Here is a 23,413-nt window from a genome sequence, read left to right on the forward strand (position 1 = left end):
CTTAATAATCCATAATACTTTTTTTATTTATGTTACTTTTCCTCCTGATGGTTCCTGTGCTCTGCAATTCCTTGCCTCGGAGTTAATAGGAACTTTAGCCAACAATTATAAGAAAACAGTGTTTTGAATATGCTGCATAGAAATTGTTCTGCAATGCTTATAGATGCTGTTATCTAAAGTAGTAACATTGAAATCTGGAGAAGGATCTGTATGTTCTCAAATCTTAAAACAAGCATAACCTCAAGGGGCAGGCGCTGAGCTCTTGTGACCAATGACAGAACCCCAGGGAACGGCAGGAAGATGTGTCAGGGGAGGGTCAGTTGGACATGGGGAAAAGGTTCTTCACCCAGAGGGTGCTGGACACTGGGAACAGGCTCCCCAGGGAGGTGTCACGGCCCCAACCTGACAGTGTTCAAGAAGAGACGCTGTGAGGAAAGGACCCGTGTGGAATATGGTAAAATCAAACAAGATTTTGACATCTGGGTAGACAGACATGGCATGCTGTGTAGACAGGACTCTCAGTCAGCCCCAGAGGGACTCGGATAATGCGTGGAACAGGGCAGCTTCTAGGAGAGGGTGCCCAGGACAAGTCCTCTTCAGTGTCTGCAGAGATATTGCTGGGCTTAAAATCAGAGCTGACTCCAGAGAAGGCAAAGAAATAAGCTGAACAGCAAACAGGGAGAGCAGTGAAAATTTGGCTGTGATGGGAGAAAATAATCATTAACAATGTGATGAACATGATACAGAAACTGAGCCTTCAAGATTTTTAGGCCTGGTCATGTGGCAGCTCCAATTTCATTTCCTGGTTGTAACTGCAATGACATAGTTTACTGGGAGCTGCTTCTCATGGTGGTTCTGTATGGCTCCAGGAATGACTGCAAGGATACCTAAACATAACATGCCATTTAGCACAGCAGATGGTTTGTGAGATTTGGAATGGCAGGCTGAAAATAAATAATTAAAAATCCAGAACTGTGGTTGATATGAAACCTGAAAAAGATTATGTTAGTAAAATATTATTGATTTATTAAAAAAAAAAAGTATTAATGTCAGGAAGAATTTTACAGATCACAGAGTTCCTCTTACTGGGAGGTGAGGCTGATGGCAAAAATTAATAAAATTCCTGAAGCAAATGAAAGGAAGAAGCTATATCTTGAAAGAAAGGACAGTTCCTGCAAAGTTGAGGCAAGGATGCAATCTGCCTAACAACGTGGTACACTGGCCCAATAATAAGTCAATATAGCAATGCCAGATGAGAGTGCAGGGGTAGCTAGGAAACTGAAAAGTGCTATGGAAGAGCCAAGGATGGTGACAAGCTGGTGAAGTGAGGACACCACAAATCCCTAAAAGCAGCTTCTGCCATCAGGCTGTTGTGGAAGTGCCAGTAGAGTGTTTGACTACTGCAGTGGGGACTGCCAGCAGCGTCAGGTGCTGGCGCTACAGGCATATCAGAGGAGTTGACCAAGAGACAACAGGTTGCAAACCACAAATGTAGTCAAGTGGAAGTGTTTTGCTCTACCATGCAGGTGAAGAAGCTGACATTAGCCTGGGGTGAGGGGATTATGCCCAGAAAGTTGTGGTCTCCAGCCTCTTGAGGAGACTTGTAGTGGTTTGGCATTTTTCATCCTTCTGCTGTCCGACATAATTAAGGTTCTCTTCAGTTTCCACTGAAGACTGAGCACCCACAAAAGTCAAGACTGCTGGTAGAACTTCCTCCAGTTTTGCTATCAGGCAGAGGTGTATGGGACACCCAGATAGTCCCAGAGGCTCAGCATCACCTTTTCATCTCCTCTACTCGAGGCTGGAGGTGTAGGGATGCTATGCCATAGTTTGATCAGTAGCTAAGATAGACCTTCTCCCATCCATATCTCAGCATTCTAGAAGGAAGATGATTGTAGTTTAAGAACAAGTTGTCATGGGATACCTTGTTTATCTATTTTATTATAGTTGTCTTTTCTGTCTTAAAAAAAAAAAAAGGAAAAGGGAAAAAGACAAAGAAAAAGAAAGAAAAAGAAAGAGACAAAGAAAAAGAAAAAGAAAAAGAAAAAAGTAAAAAAGAAGAAAAGTGCTTGTTATTTTAATCCTTGTTTGCACTGGAACAAAACAGAACATTTAGCACTGCAGTGTGTCCCAGACATCCAACATTCCCAAACTCGTTTTTTTCATAGGATTCAATGAGGTGGCACATATGTGACTTCACTTCTATTGATAACTTTGGAAGTGAGCACTTCAAACATGACAGAACTTTCTTAATATACCAGATTTATTCCGTATTAAAAAAAGTACAAACCAGTATTATTGATTCCAAGGCATAACTGACAGAGAGCTCTCCAGACTGCAGTGTTTGAGTCTTTGAGGCACAGATCCCGGTATGTAGAAGCAATATATTTAGACAAAGAATGTAAGTACATATTTATAATTAGCATATAGTTGACATCTCTAGCCATAGAAGGAGCCAATGTGTCTGGAAGGTTGTGCTTTATGTGTAGTAAAACATAAAAATTTATAGCATGTCTCACAGCAGATTATTAAGTTTGCATAAACCTCATTTGTACAAATCAGGGCAGTTATCTCACTACATCTAATGGGAAAGCTCTGTTGAACCCCACAAGCTCTTTTGGGCTTGAAATTTAATTTGTCGTCATATAAGTTTTGGTGGAAAGCAAAATCCCTGGCAAAGACAACTTCAAATCCGTGGGAGTCAGGTTTTAGTGTGGGTTTCCTGTGATGTCCTGGGCATGAATATCCCACCTTGTTTTACTTAATGGACTGACCGAGCAGAGAACAAACTCACCAGGACCAGGGGGATGGACTCTCTCCTCAAGAGAGAAGAAGCCTTTAGCTCACACCAGTCTTTCTTGTAATGCAAAGGTAGTGGGAATGTGGGAAATAAAGGTGACCGTTTGATTGATAAAGAGAAAAATCCTGTTACTAGGTCTACACAAGCATAAAACCCTGGGCTAACATTAAAGCTTTGTTTGTTTGTTTGTTTGTGTCTGATGATTAACCTATGTGCAAACTGGATAAGTAATTTACACAAAATATCACTTGCACACAAACACCAATTCAGGTTGATCTGTCTCCTCCACCTCTTGTTTCATCAAAGGAAGATGATATTTCTTGTCCTTTCTCCCAACTGTTTCTCTCTCCAGTCTGTGCACCTGTAGGAACCCCAGCAAGTCATCTGGCTTCTGTCTTGCATCCCAGGGACCTGTTGCAGCTTTTCTCATCAGGTTTTCTGGCTGTGGGGTCCCTCCTGTGCTCCTGGGGCTCCACAAAGGGTGAAAGGAAAACCCTGGGAGGGTTCCTATCTGCAGACACCTAGGAGGAGAGTCACCTATTTTTGCTGACTCTTTTCACAACTGTTTTCGCTGACTCTCCTAACATGTTTGAATTCTTGAGTCTGCTGCTGTCTTTTAGACTGCTTTAGATTTTATTTAGAGCTGAGAATCTTTTAATATTTCTGTAAAGATACATCATGTGTGTGGCCATCCAGATTTAAGAATTTCTGTACTTTACTGATATAATAAATACTGCGATATTTTTATTATGAAACTTGAGGATTTATCTACTTGCAAACATGCTTTCTGAAATAATCCATGTAATGATTGTTTTCATCAGGCCTCCAGGGTCTGCTTATATAAAAAAAGAGTTGATTTTTATAAACTGAAAGAGACAAAAAGATCATACATATAATAAAGAGGGGAAAATGCACCTAGCAGGGACTGCTGATGAGCACAGAAAACTGGTTTCTTGACCACTTGACATACTTTAAAATGCAATTAAAAAGTAAACTAGTGAGATACAGTAAAATGTTACAATTTTCACATTTTTAGCACCCAAGCAAAATGCATTGTAAACCACTTCAAGCTTTTTAATGTCTTAAACAACAGCTCTCAAAGAATCAGTCTTTTTTAACTTGAACAAGACGTGGTCAACAGGTATGTGGTGTCTGGTGCTTGTAATGGGTGGTGGAGAAATCCATTGCTGCAAAATGCTGTATAAGCAGGATGCACATTCTGGTAAAAAGCCTCTTAAACCTGCAGATATATTTTTAAATTGATTAAATATTTACATTTTAATTATGTTTTATGGACATATACAACCTTGTATTGATTAAATGGGTTGAGTCCTTAACACTGATAGAACTGTAAAAGAAATGCTTTTTTGAAAAGTATGTGAAAGCTCAAATGTGTTCTTGACCTAGTGCTACTCAATGAATGTATCTGTTCTTTGCAAGAAAACAGTCCATCATAACTAGTAAAGTTCACGTCTAAAAATTTCTAGATTGATAAGCAATTTTTAAAAGCATTGGTAAGTTACACAAGCTGCATAAACTTAGTCTGCTCAAATGACACACTGAAGATATAGGCAACCTATCTCCAAAAAGTCCCATACACAGTTGCAAAGCTGCCAGCAGGGGTCTAAGGACAAAGCTATGCCAAAGGAAAGCCAAAAGAATGGCCACAGCATTGACACCTGATGGAGACAAGATGCATGAGTAAAGCCCATGAGCAGCCTTGAAAATTATTTGACGAACGGTTTTTTTCTCAGAATCACAGACTGGTTGAGGTTGGAAGGGGCCTCTGGAAGTCACCTGGTGACACCCCTGCTCAAGGAGGGCCACATAAAGCCAGTTGTCCAGGATATGTTTTATTACATTTGCAGACATTTAGGTTAAAATAGAGTGCTTGCCAGTAAAGTACAGGAAAAATTAGATTAATATTGCCCACTAATCTTTCAGTTGCCTTTTTCATTTTTCCTTTCAGTATGCCAATTGGCTCATGTTCACAAGTTTGGAAACTGCTTCATGGAATATTAACAAACTTAATTGAATTTGTTAAGTCTCTGTCTGAGCTATATGTTATAATTGAAATTTCATCATGCCTTTTGTTTAATGCTGGAAGAAGGATCTCACAATATTCTTTGGGTGCTGCCACAATCTCATGTCGTTATCCATTTCAGCTCCCCTGGGAAGAAGGTGGAAGCAGCACTTGCCACTGATCTATTTTGTTGGTTTGGCCACGGGTGGGGCAAACCTGCAGATGCATCAAAATGCGTGGCTTGTGTAAAAAAAATAGTGAAAACAAAAATGAGCAAAGAAAAATTGCATCAAATAATTTAATATGGGCACTTTCAAAAGAAAATATTTTGGTCTTTCATTTCATAATGACATTTCCAGCACTAAACTTTAAGTGAAAATGTTAAAAAAATGCAAGTAAAAGTTTGTTTCTTCCCAAGATATTTTTTTTTTTTAAATATGTATAAATCCTGTGTCTGATTTGGCCTGAAACTGGGTTTTTTTGAGATAGGGAATGATTTCAGTCTGCGGAGAGAAGAGTCTTCTACACACTTATCTCTATTTATGAAACACCCCCATGAAAGAGAAAAACAAACAACTTCTCTATTATGTGAGCAGAATGGCAGTCAAGCATGGATGAAGCTGCTGGAACACAATGTGTGTCCAGAGTCTACTTATTTCCAGAGTATGTCCTGCTCCCCTGTGTACATCTCTTTCAGCATCAATTATCTTCCAGATTGGTCACCTCAAAGCATTTTTTGATCCAGCAAATCTCTTGCACCCCAGCCATGCAGGTTAAGAACATCCAGATCAACATTTTTTTCAGATTAAGAAAACTGGGATAATTGGGCTGTTAACTGCTTCCTCCTTGCATCGCTCATCCCAGAGTTTTGTACAGTCTGGAGGTGAGTGAGAGAAGATCTTTCAAGATACTCTGGCTGTTGGAAGGTGCTGTCCTAGTGGACAGCTTTCTAAATCTCGCTTTCTTCGAAGACTTCCTCTGTTGTCTCTCCAGTGGTGACTTCTCCTTCGCTGCTGTCTGACATGCTCGCCCGTGGACGAGATGGGAGAGCACAGCCTGGCTCTGGGCTGAGATCTGTCCTCCGCTTCACTAGCACCTGCTGGACCTGCATGCCCCAGGGTTCGCTCGCCTCCAGGCACGAGTGGTGCTTGCTGCTGAGGTGCTGGGTTTTTTGTTTCTGTGAACATTTCCTGAGGTATTTTATGTTTTCCCCAAGAAAGCACAGTTTACAGCCAAAGGGATCTGCGAGCAGGAAACGGGACCACTGCTTCTGGAGCTCTGCTTTCACCTGAGGGAGAAGAAAACAGTCTGTCCATGGTGATGACTTGTGACCAGCCTGCAGTCCACTAAGCCAAATACTAGTTGTAAAATGACAGGGACTGTGGAAGTGCTGAGCTTTCTGCCCCTTTGGGGTACACTTCACACCTGGTGAGATCCTTCTATGATAGAAACAGAAGTGTTTGCTAAATCAGTCTTGAGTCCACCTTCTTCACTCTAACTCGGGCCCCTGAATCCCTGATACACTGCGATCCTGATGAACGTCTGTGGGAGAGCTTTCAAATTTACAGCCTGATGAAGTCAGGAGGAGGAGAACCCAAGGGCTGTGGAAATGAGGATCGCACAGCTTTGCTGGAGTGATGCGCTTGAGCATCTGGTTTCTTTTGTTAAAGCTTTTTATTTGGCAGCCTGCGTTAAATCCTCAGCAGCGAGTGTCCCGCTGCCTGCATCACTGGAGCCTGGGCTGCAGACAGAGGGCAGGCTCCAGGCCTGCGCGGAGGATCGGGCATGCCCTTGCTCTAACCAGCAAGCTCTTTGGCCTGGACCAGGAGGTAGAAGGCCAAAAGAGCAACTTTTAACTGCTGATGAGGGATGCTAGCAGTTCTATGCTCTTCACAAATGTTAGACCAGTACTCCTGTATTGCAGACAAGTGCCAGCTCTCTTTATATAAGTAGTGCCAAAATTGCTCCAGGTTTCCTTGTTAAATACTAGGAACACAGGGCCTACCTTTCATATAATGCCCATCTCATATGCCTCACTGGTGCCTTTAAGAAGGTGCCCAAATTCCTGTACCTGTGTCAGTGTAGTGCGGACCATGCCAGGGGGCTGTGGGAGGCTCTTAAGTGCTACTGACACTGGGCACATGCCTGTTTATTGCAAGTAGTGGAGGTCTGCACCCAGACCAAATATAAGGGAAGTACAGACAGTGAGACTGAACTTAGAAAACACCTAAAATTAAGTGAGATTAATTCCACAGCCTACATACCATCATTTTCTGAGGTAGCTTGTGACAAGCCGGTGTGATAAGGCAAAGGCAGCATGCCTCCGTGACGGTGGGGGAGGCACCAGCTTGTGTGCGCAGGAGCAGAGCCAGTAGATGAAGAGAAGTGATTATTGTCCTTTCCTCAATAATTGTTAGACTACCTGTGAATACTGCATCTGATTTTGGGCCCCCAGTACAAGAGCTGTGTTGATGAGCTTGAACCTACCAGCAGAGATCAGGGCTGGAGCACTTGCCCTGTGAGGAGGGGCTGAGTAAATGGGCCTCATTCACACTGAAGGTCTAACTGCTGCCTACGAGGAGATCATGAAGGAGACAGCCAGGCACTCTGCAGAGGTGTTTGATAGGGTCACAAGAGACAGTGATCATAAATGGAAATAAATAGGGGAAATTTTAACAGAACATATGCAAAAGATGTTTCCTCCTGAGTGCAGTGAAGGCCCAGAGAGGTGGTGGAACCTTTGTCCTTGTGGTGAGTTCCAAGCTCAGCTGGACAACACCCTGAGCAACCTGGTCTCAATTCAGTCTTTACCCTACGTTGGGCACAAGATTAGCTTTCTCTGCTGTCATCTTCTTGCATAAGAGCCATAATTCATCTGCCTAAATCCTGGAATGGAACAAGTTGAACACCCAGCTGTCCCTTGAGGCATAGCAGGAGACAACTTCCAGACGTGGAATGCCCTCACATCAAGTTTAGGGATGTCCTGAGCAGTGCAAGCATGAAATTATTTTTTCCAACATGTTGCTGTCTAAGATACTAAAGCACCCCAAATTTGGTCTCTTCACATGGGCTTTAGGGATAAACTAAGAAAGAGTTTAGCCTGGCCAAACATGAAGTCTGGGACTCCCACAGATTAAAGGACTGGGGTTTAGGTGGCTGACCACAAGCCTCTGCTGGTATTTCAGACACCCCAAGGTATCCATACCTCTACAGTTCTATAGCCACTCAAGCTTCAATGGAAATACTTTGTATTTGAATCCTAAATCTGTGAGAGATGTTGCTGTTCTCTTCATACAAAACAGTTGTATCAGTTGAAAAGAATGCATAGCACTAGCTCTCGAATAAGTACAGCTAGTGTATTCATCTTTCTTGGTGTCATTAATATACTTTACTAATCAACCAGAACCATGTCTCTTACCTCTCCATTAGCAAAGCAATATAAAACTGCTACAAAAAAGCCCTGTAAGAGAAAGACAGCAAGAAGAAAAAGTTAGTGTACAGGAAATACCTGAAGTTTTAGTTTAAAGATTACATTAGTCTTAAAGTCATAAGTATAAACAATGCTGCTTAATTTTCAAAAAGGAAACTAGTTGCCTGTATTTATTCTTGAAGTACCCATTAGCTTGTTTTCTTGTGGTGATTTAGCAAATGCAGGGTACGTTTGGTGCAGATGGTGAAGAACAAAGACTATACAACCCAGCTGGATTTTCCATGTTACCTTTATTTTGCCACCACATTTTTTTTTTTCCAAACTACTGCTGTTATATTGTGATGGCTGCTATTTCTAAACATGGTAAAACAAAAAAATGCAGCTTGTGGTTTAATATTATCCATGTTCCTGTTTGAATTTGCAAATGAGACTACTGAGAGGGATCTCATTTGGGTGCTTTTTAAAAATTAGTGATATATGAACTGATTAGTGCTAGTTTAAGGCTCAGCTTTATTAAGTGTTATGGCTATTCTGAATTGCCATTTTTCCATTTAAATGGAAATGTATTTTTTTAAGAAAACAAATTCTAGAGACGAAACTTGTTTTAAACCAACCTCAGAATTACTCTTTCCATTTTCAGCCTCTATGCCTGGTTTTGATCTCAGATCAAAACAGCTTACATACATGCATCTTAGCCTGACAGTCCAGCACAGCTATGCAGATTTATTACCATTGCTTCAGGAAATGCACTTCTTTTGGTATGTGTAAACATTTCCATGGCACAAGTTGTGATTAAGAGAATAAATATTGTTGACTATCAGTCCTAAGGCAATGTTTATATTACAAGTAAAAAGGTGTCATAACCATATATAATACAGTTTTCACACTCATACTTTTCCAGAAATGTTTCTATATTTCTCAAACAAAAGCTTAAACCCAAATTCACATACACAGCAGCTTCAATATTTTTTGTTATATCTGGCATTAACCAATAGTATTTTGAGTCTACTGTTAATTTTCTGGCAATTCTGAAAGGTTTGGAGCTATTAATTCCTTAAGCATATATGCAGTAACTATGGAAAAAAACCCGTTTATCTGCCACACCAGCAGAAATGGGGACAGAAGAAATAGCAAGCACAATTGTTTTTTCCATGTATTTTTTTCCTACTATATTTCACGCTTCACCATAGTTATGGTGGAAAGAAATAGGTAATTTTGACATGTCGTTTATCAATGTAACTTTCAAATAATCTTCTGCATCTGAAGTATTTCATGCAAATATTTTAAAAAATCACAAAATATTGTAGTAATTAGAGTTTATAATAAATTATATTTAAGTATGGGGATAAATTTTAGAATAGTAGCTATAGAAGACTTAGAAACCATGCAGAGAAGTTCTGATGAATAAATACAAATTTAATAGCCTAAAAAGTACATTTTTATGCAGAACTGCTTCTCCACCTGGAGACAGTTCTCTTTTTTTGAGTAGAAAATATCTCTACTGGGTCAGGTTTTTGTGTTCTGAGCATGAGATCTAAATTTGGCCTCACGGGCACCACAAGCAGAAATAAGTTCTAAACTACATGGTGCTGCTAAGCCTGGTGATACCCACTGCCAGAAATGCAGAAACTCACCAGATTGGGAAAGGACTTTGTGAACACTAGTGAAACCTCTGTGTTGAATGTGAGTTTCTAAATCACTTTGTGAATTTAGCTTGCTGATGCTGCAAGATCAGAGCATGCAGTGACAGGCAGAAGCACTGTAAAATCATACCAGAAGGTGTAACATTCAGTTGATTATGCATGTTTGATGTTCATTTTATATCCTGATTTTTTTAATGCTTCCTCCTATTATTTTTTGTTTTCAATGCATGGAACTTCATACTTAGACATCTTTCTCATATGCCATGAATTTAAGGCATAAATTTTTAAAATTATCACAATGTGAGGGAAAAAGAAGAATCAAATTCAGAGGTAATGTTTATTAGCAAGAGATGCATGTGTAAGCTTCGCAGTTGTTCTTCAGTTCTATTGACAATAGCAACATAATAAATTACTCATGATAAAAATCTCACTGGGTTTTATCCTCCAGAAACCAGTATTTTTTCCTGTGGCCTACAGTCCGCATGCACCAGTGAACCAAGATGTTTGAATTGTTCCACTTTCTAAAGCAAAGCACCATATCTACAGCAGAACGTGTATTTAGAATTTAATATTGTGCTCCTTGAAAATGTTTGAATTAAAACCTCCGGATGAGATCCCAGAGGTAATTGTTTTTCTTTAACAAAACAGTTTAACTGCTTTTCAAAACTACTGAGAAGATTTACAGACTAAACAGATGTAATTGTATACAGTTTATGTGCTTTTTTGGTAATCCCTTCACAAATAACACTGTAGCTAAAAAAGAGAATCTGCAATACACGTCGTCTAAGATCTTTGGGTATTTTGAAAAGAAGTTTTGCTTCTAAAGCGTGCCATGTAGCTGAGCGCATGCATGTTCCTCTAAAAGGAATGAAGCTTGTGTTTTCTAGCAGTGATGAGTAAGCTATCTTGTATATTAGATTTCTTTGTGCAAGCCAGTAAATAAAATTTTCACTTAAAATGATTCTGCCTTTCTTAAAATAACATCTAGTCACCACAACCCCTCCAAGTAAGGGTATGTCTAGCTGAGGAACATGTACTTCAGCACCATGTCAGCGGGTCCCCTTCGGGTGGTGGCTCTGCATGAACTCCCTTCCGCCTGCCTGGACAGCTTTCCCCTCGAGCTGTAGTGGGAATTCTTCATTAGACCCTCAGTAACAGTGTCAAAGCATTGATGTGCCAGAGCACTGGTGCATGCATACACGTTAAAAACAAAGATCATCCTAAATTGTGGAGAAAGTGCAATAATGCTTTGACAACTTCATGTCTCAGACTATAGAAGAGGGCAGACGTCGAACTAGTGAGTTAGTGAGCAGTTGGGACTTGGAGCCAGAGATATTGCTGGGTATCTCATTAAAAAAGGAGACCTGGAAATTGTTGTCCTGTCTCATCAAGAAGATCAAGAAAAGAAGATAAGAGTAAAGGACACTTTTGCTAAGCAGGTAGTTTAGTGAAAGTACTACCTCAGCGGCTCTGCAGAGCACAGATTGAAGCAGCCAGCACTGCTTTGAGCCTGCAGAATGACTGGTGTGCCCAGTTCTTAGCCTCTGTGAACTGGAGAGTAACAGTTACAGTGAAACACATGTTTACTTGTGCATGAGCAGGGATCTAAGAATCATCATTTCGTTTCAGTAACAGCTGGCCGTGCAATTTGCGTTGTTTCGGATTGACCGTTGTAATGGAGTGCATCTCCTTCACACCTCATGCTTGCAGCCAAGATATGAGGGTGCAGAGCTGCCAGAGGTACACTCTGATTCCTTCTCTACCTTAAGTTTCTGCACACTTACATGCTACTAAGGGAGGGTGACTGAAGGGAAGTCAAGTACATAAACATCTCTAAAATACTCTGCTGATTGTAAGGTGAGAAACTTCTTTTCCACCTGCAGATTCTAGTCCATCTATCTATTCCACCCACGTGAGTGCTCTGACAAATTTTCTCTTAGCTCTAGAAACTTGTTCATCAGTACTGTATTTTTTTGAGTATACATATAGGATGCCATAGTGTTACTTTGCAGATATGGTGAATGAGCACATCCTTTTAGGAAATGGAGCCCAAACTTTGAATGAGGACAGTCATTCTCACAGTTATGATTTTTTTGGGGTAGAAAAGCTTTATACATAGACATGTCAAATGGAGTATTGCAGGAATTGCTCAGGGAAGTTAAATTGCTACCTGATTTGCTGTATGTGCATCCTGAGAGAAGTGGATATATGACAACCCCATTGAAAAGAGAGACTCTTAAAATCTTAGTTAAAATTTGTGAATGACATCCCATAAGAACTTGAACTTCATGGAGTCTCCTTTTATAGTAGAAATAGGAAGAGTTCTCCCGTTGCTCAAGCTGAAACGACTACAAGGAGGAAAAACAGCTCCTTGTAGAGATACGGGAGTACATATAAGACACAGGTTTATGGGTGTTGACCTTGCCAGATTTAAATCTTGGGAATCATTATAGGAAAATGTAGACACGAATTTTTGATTGCTGGGATAAAATACCAAAAGTCCTTTAACCAACAGGAACATGGCATTCAATGGGTAGAAAACTATATTCAGTGGAGAGTTAAATGCTGTCACCCAAACTTGAATACTCGGGTCAACACAAGTGCCGTTTTTCTCGAGTGTCAAGTTAAGCACTAAGCTCCTGTATATACTGAATGGAGTGGAGGATGGGGCACTGGGCACCTAGACTGAAACAGATCACTTAAAAATCTTGCTTACATGAAACACCTCTTTTAAATATACCACCTTAATCCCGTTTTCAGAATAGAGTTCTGTGATGAACTGTTATCAGAGAATACACAGGATGTTCTGTTTCTGGAGATGTCAGACTCCTGTTTTTGTCCTGGGGACTGCCATATTTCGCATACACAGCTTGTGAATTTTTTGCCTCATCACTGTAACAGTGTATTTAGAGATATTATGGGTTGAAGCATAATATTAAATAATAATACTGTATATATGTGGTATCTATAAGAGAGAAACATATTTATGTGGCTCTGTGACCCTTAAAAACAGCACTTGCAAAACAGTACTTACATGAAATGAGCTCATTGTCAGCTGAATGAAAAGTCTTATATGTCTTGAAAGTCCTTCCACCTGTTCGTCAGTGATGAAGGTAAATACAAATTCATGGATCCCCAATAATGGAATCAGCACAAGTGTAGATCTTGCCAATCTTTAAAAGAAAATGTTTGATTATAGTATTTTTTCAACATCCTTGGCACAAGAATCAAAAATTCAGTTACGAAGAAATTATTCCAGAAATATTTCCTCAATATTCTGACTCTGGAATGGTATTAGTAATTTTGTGATTTTGAGGACAAATTCTCAGATGCAAATTTTGGAGCACACTATCAGAAAAGTCTGTACTGGAGGGAATCTTGGCTTTGGGTTTAAGGTGAAGAGTCAGGGAGAAGAAATTGAACAGGAAGGCCACTATCATCAAACTTATGCTACTAGGTAACAGAAAAATATTTACATAGCTAAATATAAGTGATATGTTAATGAATTCCTAGACCTTCCTATCACTGTTGACAACTCTAGTAGCTGCATAAGAAGTTTTTGCTGTACTGTTGGCAGTCATCTGCTTTTTTAAAATGCAACCAGAATAATTTTTATGGAAGATAGTATTGTACAAGTCTGGGAACATGTTTGCATGAATAAAAGAAGAAATCTCAAAAGAAAGTGAATTCTGAGGAAGACTTGCAATGTGAGGAATAGCTTGAATCTTTGAAAGTTTAGCAAAATTATAAGCAGTAGAAAAGAGAATACAATGCAAAACATTAGCCAGTGTTAAATTCAGGCACTGCTGTCTGTGACTGTAATCGCAACAATCTTCCTGTAGCAATCTGGAGAATATAGCTGAGATCTTTTGGATCTTGAATGTTGAAGGAAAATGTAAATACGCTTCTTGCTAAGAATTTAATAGGAATTTAGTAGTGGAATTTCCATCTCCCCTCCCCTTGCTTAGCCATCTTAGACGATAAAATAGTTCATCTTAGTGGAGCAGGACTGTAGTAGCAGACACGGATTCACAATGCTTTGATATAGTATACCAAGAACTGGAAGAAACTGGGATGTGGAAAGCAGTTAACAAATACTCAGGTTTCCATTGATTTAAGTGCAATTCTCACTGCACCCTTTGCTCCTTGCAGAGCAACCTGCCATTGCTGTTCCCACAAAGTGTGAAGATGTTTGTGCAGAGGCCAATTCCAGGACTTTACATAAGACATGATGGCCTGCAAGAGCGCTGGCTATGGCTAATGTTCAAACTTGGCTTTACAAGAAGACCAGGGACATTCTTGAGTTAACAGTGTCTGTGTCTGTGAAAAAATGTAAATCAGAAATGCTAATGTCACTTAGGAATGTCCCAGAAATCTTCTACACCTCCTTTTCTTTTGTGAACCTTTTGTCACACTTGGGGAAAAATATGTCACAGCAGGTAAAGTCACAGGTGTACAGTGAGGATACCTGAGAACAGAGATCTTACTGCATTGTAAAGTCCTTGAGAAAATATGCCCATAATACTCAGCACACAGAGCTGAACTGCCTTTACATCTCAGGTAAGAAAATGTTTGTGGAGCCTGTTTCCCCAGAGGGTTTCCTATATCATACTCTAAATATATTACACCTTGCGATGATAGATAAATGTATAATCTACAGGGGTAAACTGGCAACCTTCTGCTGTTGTGAGAGGAAAAAAAAGAAAAAAAAGGATAGGACTTCTTTGTTATTTATTACTTACCTATATTTGTAGTCATGAAAGCTCATTTGCTGAGCTTTTAGTTTAGAAATCAGCATCCTGAGAATTTTTAAGAAGATGCCAAAGTTAACCTTGAAACAAAATACATATGCATTACTTACAATAAATTTTATTACACTACTCACATAGCTATTAAAGAAATGTTAAATTGATATTAAACATTTGTAAAACCTGTCCCTGAATAACTGGGGTGAGCTGTGTTTGGTTTAGAACAGAAGTAGGTTATTATCACAGCTGCAGCAGAGAGCACAGAGCAGCAGTAACAGACTGCTGGTCTCAGCTCTCTCCAAATGAGGCAGTTAACAGAGTTTATATACCTTTAGGACATGCAACTCTTCACCAAACCATGACTGGTAGGCAGGATGTGGTAAAAAAATGTGTTGATTGCAATTCTTCAGATAAAGAGGCTCTAGACAGCCAGACAAGGGAAGCCCAAGGCATTCTTTTATGAACATTTAACTCCTTTATTAAATAAATTGTGCTGATGTGGCCAAGACCAATCTGCAAATATTTCTTTTCTAATAAGACTTGCAAATGCCTCTGAGGTGTTATCTATTTCACTTTCATAAACCAAAAGCCCTATGCAAAAAAGTTATTAATGTTGCGAGGTTGAGAAAATGAGCATTGCCTTATTGAGCCTGATTTACGTATCTATTATAATTTATGATCTTCCAGTACAAAATTACATTTTAATTTTAACACAGAACCTTGCTTCCTCATTTTGGGGATGGACAATTATTCAAAACTACTTTTCTTGTCTACTTCTGACTTATAGGTAGTACTGATGGAACTCCAGTTCTTCTTGTGTGTAAAGAATCTGACACTTTTCATGCTGTTCTCCCCAGGTATATCTTTAAAATACCACAGGGTAATAAGTGAATATTATTCCCTTAAAAACAAACAAAGAAACAAAACCCAAGCCAAATCACACATAAGCAAACAGCCAACAACGACAACAACAAACCGACAAATTAAAATATAAATAGATGGACATCCAAAGTGTAAGATTTCACCAGTTAGAAGTGCTTTAGTTTGATTTTGCAGAACACTTAGCATCAACATTATGTTACTGAGAGTATCATACTAGTTATTTTAGCTGCAGCTGGAAGTGCTCATCAGCTGTCTGGACATTCAGAAAGCAAGAACCAGAAGTTAGTAGCCAGTTGTGGTATTTTTCCTAGCGTATTTTTCCTAGTGTATGAACTTGGAGACAGAGTTGGAAAGCAATGTTCTGAGGGAGCATTGAACTACCTTAAGCTCAGGGTCATCCTTTTTCCTCATGAAGTGCCCTCATGTCATTCACAAATCTCTTGTTACTAAAGTGCTTGTTTTATAGACTGTGCTCTCCTGTTTTATTCTGCAGCAATAGTCCATCTCATGGGTATCTCTTTGGACAAGTTAAGGGAGATATAGATGTGCACATGTACAAGAGAAAGCGAGCTATCTATGGAATAAGGTCTAATAAGATTTAAAAAAAAAAGAAAAAAAGGAAAAAATGAACTTTGCATTTCTGATATTTCTGACATGTCACAAGAAAAAAAGTTAGGAATTTTTTCCTGTACATCAGTTTATGCTCTCTTGAGGACAAGGTCCAGTTGCAGTACCTGGCTGTCATAATCCATTAGGTAGTGCTAACACACATTTTGCCAATGGATATTTATATAATTTTGCTGAATTATATCCAAGAATAGATTACTGAGAACATCCTGTCTGGTTATTACACGATCTGGCTCTAGTTTTCTAACCATTTCATTTCTGCCCACTAGGTATTTCTCTTGTCTCCACATTGTGTCTGTTCCTCTCTCCAATTTGTCCTACTGAGCATCCTCTTAATTCCTCTTCACCACTCTTTGCTACTTCTTCTTCCCCATTTCTAGTCACTTTTGGTGTTGCATTTTTCCTGCAGTCTGATATCATCCCTTTTGCTTAACCTCTGTTTCGGTTCTCATTGATTCCTTCCCTGCCTCTCCCACAGTATCAGTGATGAAGTGACTTTGACACAGATCCACAGAAGGAATCTTCCCATGTTCAGCTTCACTGTTGACTACCATCATGTACACTAGCAAACTGCATTCTGTGATATCAGGTCTGCACATATATTTCCTGTGCACCTTAGAAGTAATTTTCAAGTAAGGGTCACTCAGTGTGGTGCTGAGGAACAATCACAGATAGAATGTCCTGGAATCTGACAGCAACAGGACGTCTTAGTGATGTTTATTCAGAACATTTACTGCTCCCCCTAAAATGAGCACTGGTATAAAAATATACAGGTAAGAAGCAATGGGTGAAGACAAGCGAGTTCCTTCTCCACTTCAAGCACTCAATACTATAATACAAGACTCAACATGCAGGCAATTAGGTTCAAGAAAGTCATCCCAGGAAGGACCTGGTCCTCTATGCACATTGCTGGGAGGGGAAACAGCTTCAACTATCCTCCAGCTGCTGTATGTTCTTCTGTAGGAAGATGACCGTGAAGTCTAATTGATAATGTTGTATCTTTTACACTTTTTCTGTATTTTCTAATGCTTAATGACTATAAGCACTGGTAATGATCAGAGGCTGCATGCTCAGAATAAATTAAACTTCTGAGGCTATCTGGATCTGTGAAATAGCACCAAGGCAGAAGATCCTACATAGTGATATAAAAAAGCAGGGATTAAAAACCCTGTTAGTGGAGTAATATATACATGTGTCTATCTATTTACATATAAATCTAAGGTGACGTCTCTTTTTGCCAACTTTAGTTAGAGGGATTTTTGAACAAAAGTTTATTCCCTCTGTCACTTTATGTCCACCTTGATATTTATGTGCATTGGTCTGTAGTAGGAAACTGTATCTTATTTGTTCCAAAATACCGAAGGACAAAAATGACACTAATTACACAATTACAAATGAAGAGGGGGGCAGGAGGAGGAAGCACACACATAAAAAAACCCAAACCAAACCACAAAACCAGGAAAAGGTATTTTCTCCTAGTTTCAGGTGAGGATGACAGGAGCTCTCTGAGTAGTGACATGAACATCTAAATTAAGGTTAGAAAGTTAGATTTAGAAATTTCTTTATATCTAGTCTGAACTTCATGTATTACACCATCCTTTTGCTGTACCCTCTTGGCACCATATGCCCCCATTGTTATTGCTGCTGAAGACAACAATTGGATCCCCTCCTCTTCTTAAGTCTGAACAAACAGAGCCCTCTCAGCCTCTTCTTGTACATCATGTGCTACAGGCCCCAATAGTCTCAATGGCCTCTGCTAGACTATCTCCAGAGTGTTCATGTCTTTAAAGTGCATGTATTATTCCAGATGAGCTCTCACAAGTGCTGAACAGAGAGGATTAATCACTTCCTACAACATGCTGTGTTCTTGATGTAACATGCAATCTTGACATTACTTCTCTCACTAAACCCAGTGATTCACATCCTCCGTTCTTTGCACTGATTTACACCAGCAAAGATTATGTCTTATTGGCTCACTGGCTAAAAGGAAATTGTGCAGAAACAGTATTTTTAAATTACTGATTATCTCCATCTACGTGCTAGTCTTCAAATTATTTCAGGGTGCATTCCTGCCTCTTAGGTCTATTTAATTTCCTGTAATTCAGCGGACTTGCTGTGGGCTGAGCACATGGATATGAATTAAATTAATATTCTAACAACAAAAGCAAAACACTTGATCTCTTTGATGCAACAGAAATGCTATTATTTGTTCCTGCTGGTTGTATTGCACTAGCTATGTATTTTCTGCCCAGACGCTCAAAAAGTAAACCGATGATTGAGTCTTCTTTCAACATTAGAAATATCCAGGAAGAAATTGGTTCAGATCCCCTCAGGTCTGGACTTTGTCAGCCATGACCTTTTCCCTCCTCTCACCTCTCAGGACTTGTTGTTTTCTTTTCTCTTTTGTTTTTCTTCTGTCCACTGCATTTTTTTTGTGCTTTTGGGTAGACAGTCCTCCATCGTCCTAATTTTTATTTTTTTGATGGCTACAAAGTGTGTTTCACTGTTTCACAGCTTCGTCCCAACTACGCTCACTTTCTCTCACACACAGTTCTCTCCAACTTAGCAGCAGCAAAACAAAGTCCATTATTTCTTCTTTAAACCTTTAATTTCCACAACTTTTCTTCAGTGTGGCAGAAATCAATACCATCCTTTCCAACTGATGCCTTGAATGCATCAATTCCTCAATATTACACATTGAGCAGTCCTTTTACTCCCCATAGACATCTCTTCTCTACAACATTTGCCTTCTGTCTAGCTAAGCAAATCACTTATTCCTCTAATCCTTTTATGCCTTTCTGACTGTGTGAGAACAGAGAGTGTCCTGGACACAAACCATAGCCCCACCTATCAAAATTCCGTGTTCATAATGATGTCCTCATGAGTTGTTTTGATCATGCTATTTCCATCTCTTCATTATCACCACATTTCAGGTGCACATGTTTTCACATTTGTTTAAGAAAAAAATTCCTAACTCAATCTTTTCATGCTGTGCTTCATTTATTTTCATTAGGTGAATGCTTTCTCCCCTTGACCATCAGTACTTCTATTGCTACTTCTCTGCATCCTTGTTATCATAAGATCTTCCTCTATAGAGAATTTGGAGCTTTCTAGTGGTGTTCACCACATGGTAGCACCCTCCTAAGTAAGCTGCTCACTGAGAAGATGAGGGTATGTGCTGGTTTGACTGAAAATGGGTTAATTTTCTTCATGCAGTTATCAACCTTTCTTTTTCACGGCTAGCAGGGTCATTATTTTGACTTAGCTTAAGAACAAGCAGATAACACCCCAGCAAAGAATTAATGTTTTTAATTGCTCTGGTCTAAGAGCAAAGGACATTCTGAGCTCTGCCCACAGGTGTGAGGCAGCCAGGAAGGGGGACATGGACGGCGCAGAGCTTGACTGACACCCAGACTGATCAATAAGAGTGTTCCATCCCATTAGCGCCATGCTCCAGATATAAGGAGAGTCGGGAGATTCTGGGAGGCTCTCTTGCTCTTTCGGGCATTCTCACTCTTGCTTGCTCTGGGCTGCAGCTGGGGGAGTTTGGTTCAGGACATTTCGTTCGGCCTTTTGCCGTTTTGCAGAGGCCTGTGGCCTTTCTGCCTTTTTTCCTCTCTTTTCTCTCTCTGGGATCAGCTTTGGGACCAGGTGCTGTTTTCCTGGGACTGGCTGCTCAGCATGTTTGTAAGGAATTGCCTTGAGTATCTTTTACTTCTATTTTGTATATATATTTACTAGTAGTGTATTAGTATTTTGTTATTTTATTAAACCATGTTTATCCCAACCCAAGTTTCTCTCTTCCCTTTTGATTTTCTCCCCTACAGGGGGGCTGGGGGAGGAGGTGAGTGAGCGACTATTGTGGTTGTATTGCTAGCTCAGGTTAAACCACGACAGGGTAAAAATATAAGAATTAAAAAACATGAAAAGCAAAAGGCTCCATCTTTGATATAGATAGAGCTGTGCAGAATTCACTGCACAGATAAACAGTGGTGTTTTGAGATGCTGACATTGAAATTTTTGAACAATAAGAAACCTCATTTACAATTTTGTCTGGCTCATATTTTCTAACCCAAGAATTGGATTATACTTGAAGAAAGAATCACAAATGACAATTACACTTCTGTACAATATTAGGAACAGAAAAAATAGTTCTTACTGCAATGGAAAACAACATTGGTCCTCGGATGATCCACCAGATTCCCATGTGTTCATTTGTTCCCCAGCACCTGAAGATAATTTAAAGTACAATTACATTATTTTCATTTAAAAAATTAGAAAACTCACATAGCCTATGTATATATTTCAAAAGGAAGTTGACAAAGTTCAGCTTTTTCAGGTGCCACTCAGGAGAAACAGAATAAAAGTAGGAAGAGTCTCATCAACAACTGTAGCTGTATTTATTCTGAATATCTTTCCACCAGAATGCTGAGAGAGGTTTTTCTAGACTGTAAACTTCAGAACTATCTGGCAAACTCAATCTTTGGATACACACAACAACTGTACATGGCACCAAATCTTCATAATGGAATTCACCCTGCACAATTTAATCTATCTGAAACTGGAAATAGGTAAACTATGAATTGTGACCATGTTTCTTGACCTGCTAAAAAGTATGCATACTATTTCCTTGAAGTTGTCTTCCTTTTCTCCTGCTCTAACCTTCTAATTTGTCCTACGCACATGTTCCTTCTTGCTAATTAGCCTGAAATTCTGTAGGATCATGGCTTGTCATTTATGGTCTATATAACATCTAACTCTTTGAGGAGTGGCTGAGGGAACTGGGGTTGTTCAGCGTCAAGAACAGAAGGCTGAGGGGAGACATCGCCCTCTACAACTACCTGAAAGGAGGTTGGAGCAAGGGGGGGTTGGTCTCTTCTCCCAAGTAACAAGCAATAGAAGGAGAGGAAGTGGCCTCAAGTTGTGCCAGGGGAGGTTTAGATATTGGATATTAGGAAAAACATATTCAAAGGATTGTCAGGCATTGGAAGAGGAATGGTGGTGGGAAGTGATTGAGTCACCATTCCTGATGAGGTTCTTAAGGACATGGTTTAGTGGTGGACTTGACAGTGTTGGGTTAGTGGTTGGACTCGATGATCTTAAAGGTCTTTTCCAACCAAAACAACTCTATGATTCCACGAATCTGTAATTGTGATTCAGTTCCTGATGTTGTTGCTTAATAAGTATATTGTTGTTCCAAACAAAACTCTCTAGGAACCATGAATAAAAAGGGGGAACAAAAGAAACCCCAAAGTCTATGTGATGCCATTAATGGCATCTTTGATTATAAGAAGACTGGAAAAGTGATGCTTCCTAATGAAAGTTACACTTACTGATTCATTCTCTGAATACTGAACACAATTATCTAATATCAGCTTTTAGTGAATATCAATTTTTGTCATTATCCTCCGTAACATTTTTTTTTCAAAATGGCAGTGCATAATAACTAAACTCAAAGTGTAGATGGTGTCCCAGCAAAGTATTCACCTCCTTTTCTTACTAACAAGATGCTCTCCATGAGATGTTTGTACTGACAATTTGCCTCATGTAAGTGGGTGAACACTGGATGCAATAGCTTTCATTTCAGTAACAGTGAATGTTCATTCTACTTCTTGATTTATGCATAAGTAAATCTGAGAATTTCTACAAGTAGTTTAATGTAAAAGTACCAAAAGGAACTGAGAAAATCTAACAAGTATTAATAGGTGCTGTATAATCATAATATAATCCAGTGGTCAATACTCGTGTCAATTACTGTCAAGGGCTTCCAGAAAAACTAAGCAAACAGAAAGCCAGTATTCTAAGGCACATTTTATTTAGTAACCTACCCTGTGTTCTCCAGTTTTGATCTGCTTATTCCCCAAGGGCCCACAAACAGGATAGGAACAACTGAAAATAAAGGGAGTCAATTATAGCCAGACTTGCAGAATGGTTCATACAGAACACACATACTTGTCGTGGTTTCACCCCAGCCAGCAACTAAGAACCATGCAGCTTCTCTCTCACTCCCCACCAGTGGGATGGAAAAGAGAATCATAAGAGTGAAAGTGAGAAAACTTGTGGACTGAGATAAAGACAGTTTAATAGGTAAAGCAAAAGCCACACATGCAAGCAAAGCAAGACAAGGAATTCATCCACTGCTTTCCATCAGCAGGCAGATTCTCAGCCATCCCAAGGAAAGCTGGGCCCCATCACGTGTAACAGTTACTTGGGAAGAAAAATGCCGTAATTCCTAATACTCCCCTTTCTTCCTCCGTCTTCTATACTGAGCCTGATGTCATATGGTATGGAATACCCCTTTGGTCAGTTGAGGCCAGCTGTCCGGGCTGTGTCTCCTCCCAGCTCCTTGTTTACCCCCAGCACACTCGCTGGCAGGCTGATATGGGGAGTTGAGAAGGTCTTGATTCTATGTAAGTGCCTCCCAACAATAACTAAAACATCCCTGTACTGTCAACACTGTTTCCAGCACAAATCCAAAACATAGTCCCATAACAGGTAATATGGAGAAAATTAACTCTATCCCGACCAAAATCAGCACAATAGGTTGCATTAGTCTGTGATGCAAAGACATGCTTTTCAGTCTTCTACTTAGAATTGTATGAAAATCAACCCGATTTGAACTAATTTGTAGTTCAAATACAAAATGACATTTCATTGTATAGTTGAATCTTGCATTTTCAGATTGATATATACATATAGGTGCATATACACTACTGACCTGTCCAAATCTTCTACATTCCGGACCCTGAGAATGCAAAATAATTGACATTTGAGGCCTCACAGGCTACCTAAGGCGTCAGTTGTTAAAATTTTTATTTGTTGAATCTTAATGAGTTTTCAGTGGAGGCATGAAACTCTGTCTAGTTAATTAAAACAACTGGCAAAGTCTTGTTTTCCTGTCCTTCCTGGACCTCTTAAAGATAATCCAGATCCCCATTCTCCTATTGTTGACCCCTCCTGGAGACCATAGACTGCAGACTGAAAAAAAATCTGAAATAAAGGATTACTACACTATTCCAGTGGTCTACAAATGTACGGGCACAAGCTTCAATCACAAGCACAAGGTACATAAGCTACAAAAGGAAAGTGTTCAACTGGATTCTCAGTGCAATAACACACAGGAGATTTCCTGGTGGATATGGCAGAAAGCAAAGGAGATGTGGGTCACTGGAGCCAGAACAGGATCTATTCAGCATTCTGGGATACTAACTAAGGAGAGCTGGAGTGTGGCAATACAGGGAAAGTGCCAAAGCAGAATAC

General features: G+C 39.6%; 1 protein-coding gene across 1 annotated transcript in view; it reads right to left on the reverse strand.

Annotated features, from left to right (window-relative positions):
* Positions 1-2,281: 2,281 nt before the first annotated feature.
* GLP2R (glucagon like peptide 2 receptor) overlaps positions 2,282-23,413 on the reverse strand; it is a 41,279-nt gene continuing 20,147 nt past the window's right edge. Inside the window, exons 8-13 of the mRNA XM_065647995.1 lie at positions 21,982-22,042; positions 20,313-20,382; positions 14,639-14,727; positions 12,931-13,069; positions 8,242-8,283; positions 2,282-6,111 (exon numbers count right to left, since the gene is read on the reverse strand). Coding sequence (XP_065504067.1) covers positions 5,773-6,111; positions 8,242-8,283; positions 12,931-13,069; positions 14,639-14,727; positions 20,313-20,382; positions 21,982-22,042 — 740 coding nt within the window. The 3' untranslated portion in view covers positions 2,282-5,772. The remainder of the gene's footprint in view (positions 6,112-8,241; positions 8,284-12,930; positions 13,070-14,638; positions 14,728-20,312; positions 20,383-21,981; positions 22,043-23,413) is intronic.

The sequence above is a fragment of the Caloenas nicobarica genome, chromosome 18 (assembly GCF_036013445.1).
Source record: "Caloenas nicobarica isolate bCalNic1 chromosome 18, bCalNic1.hap1, whole genome shotgun sequence".
In the NCBI taxonomy this organism is placed as follows: Eukaryota; Metazoa; Chordata; class Aves; order Columbiformes; family Columbidae; genus Caloenas; species Caloenas nicobarica.